The sequence below is a fragment of the Astyanax mexicanus genome, chromosome 5 (genome assembly GCF_023375975.1).
Source record: "Astyanax mexicanus isolate ESR-SI-001 chromosome 5, AstMex3_surface, whole genome shotgun sequence".
Classification (NCBI taxonomy): domain Eukaryota; kingdom Metazoa; phylum Chordata; class Actinopteri; order Characiformes; family Acestrorhamphidae; genus Astyanax; species Astyanax mexicanus.
In genome coordinates, this window is record NC_064412.1 from 47,706,758 (window position 1) to 47,718,759 (window position 12,002).

General features: G+C 39.2%; 1 protein-coding gene across 3 annotated transcripts in view; it reads right to left on the minus strand.

Moving 5' to 3' along the window:
• lpp (LIM domain containing preferred translocation partner in lipoma) overlaps nucleotides 1–12,002 on the minus strand; it is a 351,252-nt gene that overhangs the window by 182,105 nt on the left and 157,145 nt on the right. For all 3 annotated transcript variants that reach the window (XM_022675482.2, XM_022675484.2, XM_022675483.2), the window contains one exon: nucleotides 6,125–6,247. In XM_022675482.2, the coding sequence (XP_022531203.2) occupies nucleotides 6,125–6,247 (123 nt within the window). The remainder of the gene's footprint in view (nucleotides 1–6,124; nucleotides 6,248–12,002) is intronic.

Below are 12,002 nucleotides of genomic sequence, written 5' to 3' on the forward strand. Positions count from 1 at the left end.
CCCGTTTTTGCCGAGAGGCTTTAATAAATAACTGTAAATTTGAAGTTTAAAAAGCTTTTAGGGGCCGCTCCCTTTGATCTGAACTCTGGGAGTGGCCGGCCTACAGTATTCCGGATAAAATATTGATGTCCTCTCCTCTGCTAAACCATCAGATTTGCTGTGTTTTCCCAACACTGCCGGCTCCGTTCCCATCCTCCCGCACTGATGCTGAGCGGCGGCGGGGATGGAGCCAATGAGAACGGTGGGAGGCAGGGGGGGTTAAGTTGTGTTGTGTTGGGGGGGTTGATGGGGGCAAAACAAAGAAGGAGAAGAAGAGCTTCTCAAAGTGGATTAAAAGTGAATACGTAAACTCGTGCCAGTGCTCGCCCTGTGGCAGCAGCAGAGGCGTCTGGGAGCTGGAAGTGTGCAGTTCTGTGAAGGGGTGTAAATCAGGGGGTATTTCACAATATGATATTATCACAATACTATAAATATGATTCTGTAATGCTTGATATAGATCATAAAGACAATTCTCTGTTACTATTGTTACTGAGGTGCTACTGAAGAGGATAAAATACTCACAAATAAATGAACTATAAAATCTGGACTACCTTTCCGTTTTAATGTTACAACTTTATTCTTGTAATATTATGACTTTATTTTCTTGACTTTTCCTGGTAGGCTACTGTATTTTTTAAACCAGCCATGTCTCAGCACTTTTCTGTGTTAATCTATCTACGTAAAGATATCATGTTATATAATGTTGACAACTGTGGCTTATAGTCAGGTATGGCCTGTATATGTACAATTGTTTTTCTTTTTTTAAATTAGAGGTAGCGGCTTACATTCAGGCGCACTTAATAGCGGAGAAATGGTGGTATCTTTTGGAGCTTTTTTTTTTTTTCATTTACCCAATTTTATCTTCCCTTTTGCAAAATTCTACATAGCTGTAAGGGACATGATTTGCAACTTTACACAAAGAGGAAAAAAAATCTTAACATTTAATTTAAACTAATAAAAAATAATGCTGCATCCTGTAATATTACTCTACCACCTTAGCCCACATGCTTTTCTTACATACAGTAAAAATTCTGTACCTCTCAGCTTGTCCAGAAATGCACGCGTAAAGCACAACCTTTAGTGGAGGCTCAAAGAGAAATTACGAATTATATTTCCAGACTTAAAAAAAATACATTTCAAAAAAAAAAAAACACCTTCAATACTCTGCTGGACCGTGGTGACAGGAGACGGTACCGCTTTAAAATAAGACTACCTTTATAAAGGGTTTATAAATGGTTTACAATTAGTTTATTAAAAGTTACTAATTAGGTTGTAAATGCGTTAAAATCATTAATAAGCAGTTATTAATAACATACGTAGAAAGGGCAACAATATAGATGGCTGTGGGTTCACTATTTGGCAAACAACAGGTCATTGTTGCCCTTTCTGAGTATGTGTTATAACTGATTATTAATGCTTTTTAAGGCATTTACAACCTAATTAGTAACCATTAATAAACTAATTGTAAACCATTTATAAACCCTTTATAAAGGACGTCTCATTTTACAGTGTTATTTAGGAGACTTTTAGGTAATCTCAACCAAACCATTGAAAACAAACAAAAAAAATGAATGAAACTCCTATAATTTTGAAAGATTATTATATACTATATATTATTTCATGTTATTTTATTGTTATGCTACAAATTAAGTTTTGTTAACTGATGTGAACTCTATATAGCAATACAAACACAAACATAAGAATAAACACACTTCTGGCAAATAAAAACACACATATCAGCACCCACATAGAAATTTAGGGGGTTTGGTTCCTTGCTCAAGGGCACCACAGTCATGCCAGTCAAGGACACTGAACCAGTGACCTTCTAGTCTCAAGCCTGCGTCTCTAAACTGATTTGCATCAGGTATGGTTAATGTAAATTTGGATTTTTATTTTTGGAGAATGATAATTGTGTGCTACAGCAGAAGTTGAGAGTTCAGAGGTCAGATGTCGACGCCTTGTTCCCTGCTCAGATATGTTTAGGCGCTGATCAGTGTTTTGGTTTGTCAGGAAAGTGAATGTTCAGACTGTAAAAGAACAGCTTTACTCTGTCACTTCACACACATTCTCTCAGAGAGTCCTGCTGCATTATTCAATACATTTACACAGTTTAGCACGGTCTGAGTGCTTCCTAAACTCCTGCTGATGCTGATGTATCACTGCTCACTCATGTCCTGAGGTTCCTTTCTTTGAGAAGTGTGATTAACGTGATTATGTAGATCCTACTCTACACTCGTAGGTTCCTGAAGCTGGCATCCATGCTTCTCCCATTATTTATTAATTTTTTAAAATAATTTTTTCCACCTTTTCTTCCAATTAAGCTGGGCCAACTGTCCCAACTACAACTCTGCCCTATCTGAGTAGCATCACAGCGCACTCAGAGGAAAGCGCAGTGACTTGGTTCTGATACATCAGCTCACAGATGCCTAGTGCTGTTCGACATCACCCTTTGGAGTGATATGGGGGAAAAGAGGCATCTACCCACCCAAAGAGAGCATGGCCAAATGTGCTCTCTTAAGGCTCCGGCAGCTGATGGCAAGCTGCATGACCGGGATTCAAACCAGTGATCTCCTAATCATAGTGGCAGTGCTTTAGACCGCTGGACCACTCGTTGCCCCCTCGATTGAAAATTAATCTAGTGACTGGGCAGACATAGTAAAGAGCTTTTCACACCAAATCCATTTTTTTTTACAAACAAAACACACAGACTTTTTTGAAAAAAATCACGCATATATCAATATGCATTAAAACCAGGCTGACCAATCAGATATGAGCTCCAGTGCACAGCAGAGCTACGTTGTCATGGCTGCGGACCAAACAAATGAGTCTGAAGCCACAGCAGGGAGAAGCTTATACTTTGATAAGCATGCTGAATATAAAACTGCATTTAAAGAGTTCCAATATGTAGCAATTCAGATCTCTGGATCACAACAGACACCACTGCAAACAAAGGCGACAGCTGCTGAAAAAAATATTCTTCAAGAGCATCATTGAAAAATAACTAGCAGCGAGGCAGTGATCTATGAATCTATGATATCTCACCAAGAGGTACTCTACCCAAATGTACTCTCGGAGGAAAAGCATGGAAAAAATGCAGGTAAATTTATTTCCTTTTTGGACAGTTTTAATTTCCTTTAATAATCCCTTTATTAATTTAAATTATTTAAATTATTTTTAATAATAACACAATACGTACTACTGGCCCCTGTTCATTTATGTCCTGAGATAGTTTCATCAAGAAGAATGACCATCAGTACATTTTATTTGTTACAGCACTTCCAGTCAGCCAGCTCACTTTATCAAACCAGAACAGCTGAAAATACCTGTTACTTTTCCCCACCTTTTACACCAAATTAATCTGAGCAGTTGATCTGTCCTGCTGTTTAACTGCAGGACAACTGCTGTTTAAGTTTTTCTTCGTAAAGAAGACTATCAAATGGATTTTTACACTAAACGATTGCTGATTCGCACATTTCGCTGTCAATCAAAAAGGGACTCCGCCTCAGACAGATCATCCAATCATCATGCAGAAGCTGAGCGTCCGGGCCGGCCGAGGCCAGTCCACTGCTCCATAGACCCCCAGAGACGCTGTGCGTCCGATGGGCGGGACAAAGCCCAGCATTTATCCAATGACTCGTCTCGTTTCACCGCACGCTTTGCTCCACTATTGAAGTCTGTGAACTGTTTAAAGCAGCGCTGTGAAGCTGCGAGTGAGTGAGAGGAAGTGATAAGAAGCTGATTCTGAACTAAGTTCAGCGCGGTGTAGCGCATATTTAATCAGTGACATGTACACACAACAGTATATATTTATATCACTTATTTTTTTACATTTTAGGGGAAGCTGAGCTTCCCTTGCAGTCTTAGAGCAATCACCACTGATGTTTACATATCTGTCTGAATAAGAAATGCATGCTGAGTTTTATTAGTTTACTTTTTTTTTGTCAATGAGTGTATACATAGACTTCCAGTTCCATTTTTTCACCTTAACTAAATTACTTTAATGAATTATATAGGTAAGGATAACAGGCACAGCTAATGCAATCTTATAGGTAGATATATTGAGTGTTTAACATCAGTTTTAAACATGAATCAGAGAATCATTGAATCAGAGTTTATGTCTGTATTTAGAACGCGGGATATGACACACTATGTTCCTTTTATCAAATTCCAGTCTATTGAGGGCTGAGTGTCTGCACACTAACACTCATTACTGATCAGCAGCCATTCCTGATTTATATTTCTGAGGCCTCGAGAGAGCAGCTAATTAAAAAGACCTGGAGAGACACAAATAAGAGCAGGATGGATGCTTCCGAAAAAAGAAAAGAAAAAGAAGCATGGGTGTACCTCCGTTCAGAGAAAGCTCCATGCTCTCGCCAGGCTCGTCTAACAGGTGGTAGCTGGTTGCCAGTTGTTCCAGATGCAGTGGCATTGAATCTGAATGCACTGGCCTACATTCATTATGTGAAACTATTTAGCAAAGTGCCCTAGGCTTCAACTTCAGCAGTCTGCTCTTAACATCATTTAACATCTATTAATGATGTGGGTCATCATAATTTTAGACTCATAACACTTTCCAAAAATGAGAAATGACTGGTATACTTATGAAAATATGAGCTGCTTTATATCTCTATATGAATATCTTAATATATTGTTAATGAGTTGTCTGGCTAATAGTGTAGCATGGTGTATGATGGAATAGAATGGTGTAGGGTGGAATAGGATGGTCTAGGATGGAATAGGATGGTGTAGGATCAAATATGATGTAATAGGATGGTCTAGGATGGTGTAGGGTAGAATAGGATGGTGTAGGATGGAATAGGATGGTTAGCATGGTGTGGGATGCAATAGGATGGTGTAGGATAGACTAAGATGGTGTAGGATGGAACAGTATGGTGCAGAATGGAACAAGATGGTGTAAGATGGAACAGGATGGTTAGCATGGTGTGGGATGGAATAGAATGATGTAGGACGGCATAGGATAGAATTGGATGGTGCAGAATGGAATATGATGGAATAGGATGTAACAGAATGTTTTCACATGGTGTAGGATGGAACAGTATGGTGTAGGATAGAACAAGATGGTGTAAGATGGTGTAGAATGGAATGAGATAGTACAGGATGGTCTAGGATAACATATGATGGACCAGGATTTAACAGAACGGTGTAGGATGTAATAGAATGGTGTAGGATGGAACTGGATGGAATAAAACGGAATAGGATAGTGTAGGATGGAATATGATGGTGTAGGATGAAATAGGATTGTGTATGATGGTGTAGGATAGAATAGGATGGTCTAGGATGGTGTAGGATGGAATAGGATGGTGTAGGGTAGAATAGGATGGTCTAGGATGAAATATGATGGAATAGGGTGGTGTAAGATGGTGAAGGATTGAATAGGATGGTGTAAGATGGAATAGGATGGTATAAGATGGTGTAGGATTGAAAAGGATGGTGTAAGATGGTGTAGGATTGTATAGGATGGTGTAAGATGGAATAGGATAGTGTAAGATGGTGAAGGACTGAATAGGATGGTGTAAGATGGAATAGGATGGTGTAAGATGGTGTAGGATTGAATAGGATGGTGTAAGATGGTGTAGGATTGTATAGGATGGTGTAAGATGGAATAGGATAGTGTAAGATGGTGTAGGATTGAATAGGATGGTGTAAGATGGAATAGGATAGTGTAAGATGGTGTAGGATCGAATAGGATGGTGTAAGATGGTGTAGGGTTGAATAGGATGGTGTAAGATGGTGTAGGATGGAATAGGATGGTTTAAGATTGAATAGGATGGTGTAAGATGGTGTAGGATTGAATAGGTGGTGTAAGATGGAATAGGATAGTGTAAGATGGTGTAGGATCGAATAGGATGGTGTAAGATGGAATAGGATAGTGTAAGATGGTGTAGGATTGAATAGGATGGTGTAAGATGGTGTAGGGTTGAATAGGATGGTGTAAGATGGTGTAGGATTGAATAGGATGGTGTAAGATGGAACAGGATGGTGTAGGATGGTGCTTATGACAGATCCTGTACAGTAGTTTTAATATGCTGGTGCTGGTGATCTGCTGTAATGCAGAGGGTCTTACCTGAGGTGTTCGGGGTTTGTATGGGGAGCTGCTCTCCAGATCGGCCAGGATGCTGGTCAGAGAATCGATCTCAGCGTCCAGGCTGGAGCGTCTCTCCTCCAGAGTCTTCTCCGGTCCTTTTATCTACAACACACACAAACACACACCAGATATTGCTAAAATGGCAACATAAGAAAATGAGGCTTGGCTGGGCCAAGCAGCACTGCCAGGTGTTCTAAAACTTTTGACTGGTGCTGTATGTAGTGTACTGTATTTTCTAGAAAATATTGTCATTAGAGACAGATATTCCATCATATAACGGAAACACTGGTGCTGTCATCCCACGCTTCACATCACTAAGCCAGTGTTTCAGGGTGAGCTCGTGTCTATGTTACCATCTGGATTTATACTTTTACGGACACTAACGGACATTTATCCAAAAGGCTCTCTTCTTACCAGACACAGTCCAGCAGCCCCTTACCAATACTATCAGTATTAGGAGTGTAACGGTACAGAAAATTCACATTTCAGTTCATACCTCTGTATAAACCCCACGGTTTGGTAAGTTTTCAGTAAGGTTGGTGGAAAAAATAAAGAGGCTAGGCATTCTGTACAGCCGCACGTTTATTAACTTCATAAAAACAATGAATCTTCATTATAACCATGTTTAGTTCTCTACTACTGTCATCATCTGAGGCTCCATCTTTTGGATCTTGTTGGAACGATAAGCCTGATTGTGGTGCTTTATTAAGAACAAAAACAACAGCATTACTTTAACTGATTAAACTACTATTATTTTTTCCTAAACATATTACTGGATGCATTTCAGTGTTTAAGTTCTTTTTAAGAAATATCAGCATTAGATTGTCAAAATTAAATTATACTAGTGGTGTTAATCACTTAAAAAAAATATGTAGGAATTTCCCAGTATTATTGTGAGGGGACAGTAATAATAATGTAGTGTCGTTTAGGTCTGACAGACTAGATCAGTTTTACTGTATTATAATATCTCAGAGAGAGAGAGAGAGAGAGAGAGAGAGACAGAGTGAGTGAAAGAGAGAGACAGGCGGCGTGAGTGAGAGAGAGAGAGAGAGAGAAACAGACGACACGAGTGAGAGAGAGAGCGAGCGAGAGAGAGACAGACATCTCTAGTGAGAGAGAAAGAGAGAGACAGAGAGAGACAGATGGCACGAATGAGAGAGAGAGAGACACGTCGTGATTGCGAGAGAGAGCGAGCGAGAGAGAGACAGACAGCGCAAGTGAGAAAGCAAGAGAGAAAGCGAGAAAGAGACAGACAGCACAAGTGAGAAAGCGAGCGATCAAGAAAGAGAGCGAGTGAGAGAGACAAACAGCGCGAGTGAGAAAGCAAGAAAGAGAGCGAGTGAGAGAGACAGACAGTGAGAGTTATAAAGCAAGAAAGAGAGCGAGTGAGAGAGAGACAGACAGCGCGAGTAAGAAGACAAGAAACTGAATCGTAACGGTTCGTAAAGAATACACGTACCTATACACTCCTAATCAGCACTGTATCAGGAGAGACTGTATCACTACTATGACTACATCAGTGTAGCTGAACATAACAGCAGTCTTATATGAGGTACAGTGACTTTATATTAATAATGCATAATTGGTAACCAACCACAGAAGGGTAGACACAGAGAGGAGTCTTTTAGCTTATTAAAGATTTCTGTAAGGCTAATTTGTGATTATATAAAAAAGAGAAATAAGAAATATTCCAGCAGACAATCTGATAGACAGTAAACTGAGGCCTAAATGCTGTATGATATGATATGATATATCAGAATCAGCGTATAGTAATTAAGGGTTTGAGAGGAAGGGTTGATTTGAGGATGACTTTAGAAGTTTCATTCAGTAAGAGATTAAAAAAAATCTAAAGGATTGTATTTAGGCTTGTTTAGGCTGACCTCCTACTAACTAATTAGTTTCTATAAGAACCAATTAACGTTCTAGCAGTACAGAAGTCTAATTGGTACAGTATGATATAATGAAATACATGGCTTTATTCAATTATACACACAATAATAGGGAGTAATATTCTTAAGTGCGGACAGAAGTAGGTCACTGGCAGTGCCCTTAAGGGCAGACGGCTGAGGATGAGCAATTGATATGCAATTACTGTCTGCTGGCCTTTCTGCTCGGCCTTGTCATACCGGAGTGCAGGAGACGGGCGAGTGAAAGGCTGGTCAGAGTGTCGGCGGTAAGGCGACGGGAAGGTGTGGGAGACAGATGTTGACAGTGTTTGCTTTTTTCATCAGACTGAGACAGTGTTCCTCACGTCTCGCGGAACGAGAACGGCGTTCTGTAGCCTTGATTTTTTATAGATTTAGAGGTCGTCTCTATATCGATCAGAACTGAGCTGCTTTCAAAGCCTCCAGTCTCACTGTCCAGCTTTACATAACTGCTGTACACCAGTGCTGAGCAGAGAGTTCATAATGCAGGAGTTACACTGGGGGGTTTCTCTGGGTAATCTTCATATGCAGATGAGGTTCTGGGGTATTCCCAAATTACATCATTCTCTGTTCATGTTCAGGGGCACCTTCTTTTATGTGAAATGTTCTGAGCAAAACTGCATTTTTAATAAAATAAAGAAATACAGCATGTAGTTTCTTCAGGAACCTTAGCCACCACCTAACTACACCATAGCAGCCTCCAAGCAACCACTTCAAAACCACCTAGCAACACCATAATATATAAAACAGTGATACCTCACCTCACCTAGCAACACCCAGCCAGGACAGAAACGGTATATAAAAAAATAAATAAATTGGTGCTTGGTAAAGTATTTTTAAAGGTTATGTAGTTTCTATGGTTGTTTTAGATGGTTTCTAAGGTTTCTGCAGGAACTCTGCATCTTATTCTGTTATAAACACTGTTTATTATTGTAGCCTTAGTGTAAAATATTATCACTTTTTAATTAAAATAATTTTAGAACAATTAGAAATTTTGAGGTTTCTGACAGGTAGAATGTGCTTTAATGGAAAAAAGAATTGGCAGGAAGTGAGTGAAGCTGTGAAGAGACACTCAGCGTTAAGCCTCGAGACAGATCAGCTGACTGCACAACAATGGAAAGAAAAAAAAATAAACGGTAAAAATGTAAAAGAGGGAAAAGAAAGAAAAACTGGTTTTGACTCGCCGCCACTTCCTGAGGAAACTTTTAATAGAGTTGAAACTAAAGACAGAGTCAGGACAGAGGGAATAATGAGAGACGTGAGGTTCAGGAGGAAGCTCCGCTTCCCAAAGTTCCAGGGAATTTCTCTCTGCAGCTCTGAGCGCTGAATTTATTTATAACCAGCAGAAATAAAGAAAACCAAAAACTACTCACACCTACCAGAATCCAGAACAAGAGAGTACAGTAGAGTAAACCAGAGACTAATAAAGTAACACACAGAACACCAGAGAAGAGAAGAGGGGAGAAAAGAACAAAAGGGAAGAAAAGAAGAGTAAGCAAAATAGAGAAGACAATAAAAGAAAAAAGAGGAGAAGAGAATATAAGGGAAGAGAAAAGTAAAACAAGCAAGAAGACAAAAACAACAGATTAGGAGAAAAAGAGAAAAACTAAAACAGAAACAAAAAATAAGAGAAAAGAGAAGAAAAGAGGAGAAGAAACAAAAGGAGAAATAATAAATAGGGAGACAAGATAGGACTAAAAAAGATAAAATAATGAGATTAAAGTAGATAAGAAAGAATAGAAAAATAAAAGGATAAGTAAATATTAGGAGAAAATCAGAGAAAATGATAGAAGAAACTATAGGAGATGAGAGATTAAAGATGGAACAATGAGAAAATATAATGCAGAATAATAAAAGAGAAAAGAAATGTGAAAAATAAGAAAAGAAAGAGATAAAAAAATACAAGATGAGGTGAGGTGAGAAGAAAAAAAAGATAAGGAGAAAATAAGAGAAATGAACAGAGAGGAGATTAAATGAAATGAGAGCAAAAACAAAAAGAGAAGTGAAGAAAAAATAGAAGAAAAGGAGAGGAGAAGAGGTGAGAAGGAAAATAAAAAATAAACAAATAAGTAAAGATTAGGAGAAAATGAGAGAAAATAATAGAGGAGAAAGATGAGACAATAGCAAACCATAGAAAAATAAAAAAAAAGCGATTTAAGATTAAAAAAATGAGAAAAGATGATGCAGAATAGTAAAAGAGAAAAGAAGTGGGGAAAAAATAAAGGAAAGGGATACGAAAAGAAGACAAGATGAGAAGAAAAATAAAAGATAAAGAACAGAAAAGATTAAATGAGATAGGAGCAAAACAAAAAGAGAAGTGAAGACAGATTAGAAGAAAAGGAGAGCAAAGAAGGAAAGAAAGAATAAAAACAGAAGAGCAGATGATGAAGAGAGGGAGGGTAAGTAATGGGTAGAGTAATGGAGTGTGGTGTAGAGGGGTGTAATAGAGTGGTGTAGAGTGGTGTAGTGGTGCCGGGATGGCCCGTGGGGGTGAAGCTCACAGGCCGGATCAGTGACTGCCTCTCGCTCTAACGTTATCTGTTCCGATTCGCTGTCACAACCCATTACTGCACCAACCCGCTTCTATTCAGAGCTCAGCTCCGCCGAAAACATCCTGGCAATCAGCGCGAGGGCAAACAAAGCCCTGCACTAATGGCCGCATCTTAAATTAACTAAAGCAAACAGACACGCCCTGTTCTAACGGCCCTAACGAGCGGCGGCGAGGCCGGGGATAGCGAGGGCTCTGTGTGCTGCTGCTTTATTGCACAGGTCACGCTCACTAATCCGGACAGGGGAGAAATACGGAGACGAAAAACAAATTAAGAATAAAGAGGAGAAAGAAAATATGGAGCTGATGAAGAGCGCAGATCGCTCCAATCTACGGAAATAGCCGGAATTTCTCCGTGCATTAGAGCGATTGTAGCGTTACAGTACGTTCACTGTGTTATTAGTCTTATTGATAGAAACTGACGCAGTTCAGAGCCGCACAGCGAAAAGAGCCCAACTTTTCTGTTATAACAGCACGTTCCTATGGAAACTAAGGTACATGCTTTTATGATTCATGATTACACCACTAACAGGTCAATAAAGAACAATTTGCAGGCCATTTACGAGCAGCGGTGTAGAATAGACGCTCGCGGATCCATACTGAGCCCCGTTCTCCAGGGCGGTGCTAAAGGGTCGCTGGCGCTGTGTGAGGACCACGCAATTAAGATGTTGGAGGAATTAGCGTTTGAACAGAGGATTATAAAAGTAAAAAGAAAAGACAAAACAAACTAATGAAGCACTTCCTGAGGTTATGTAACCAAGTTAATCTTCTCAAACGTCTTCCACAATACTAACTTAAAGAATAATATATACCTAACAATTAACAGTAAGCATGTAAAGTGGTTGCTATGGTTTAGTTTCTCTCAAACACACTGGAGAGTGTTGTCTGTCCCATACCAGTACACCCCCCAACACCCCTGTTGTCTGTCAGTACACCGAACGTACATGGACTTGTGCAGGACCAGTGCGAGAACGTTTTATAGCTAAATTGAAACAATATAAAGTCAATATAAGGTCATATATTTCTGTAAACTGGTTGCTGCCGAGGTAGTAAATCCCTGTGGTCAGTCTGAGGTGCTTCCTTTTTGTGACTGACATCAGTTAAACGTCTCAAACAATCACTGCCTCGCTAATCCCAGCTTGCACTTTGTGAGTATAACTGAGTGACTCATATGTTTAAATGATTGAACAAGGGATTATAAAAGAATAGAAAAGGTAAAAAAAAAAAGAAGAGAGTTGTCTGCCCTGAACTCTAGGTTTAGGACACTAAACATACATAAATGAATTAATAAAATTGTAATTAATTGTTTTTTGATGTTTATATCTTTATACTGGTTGCTCCCAAAATAATAAACAGCTGAAAATTAAAGCAGCTCACATTATCC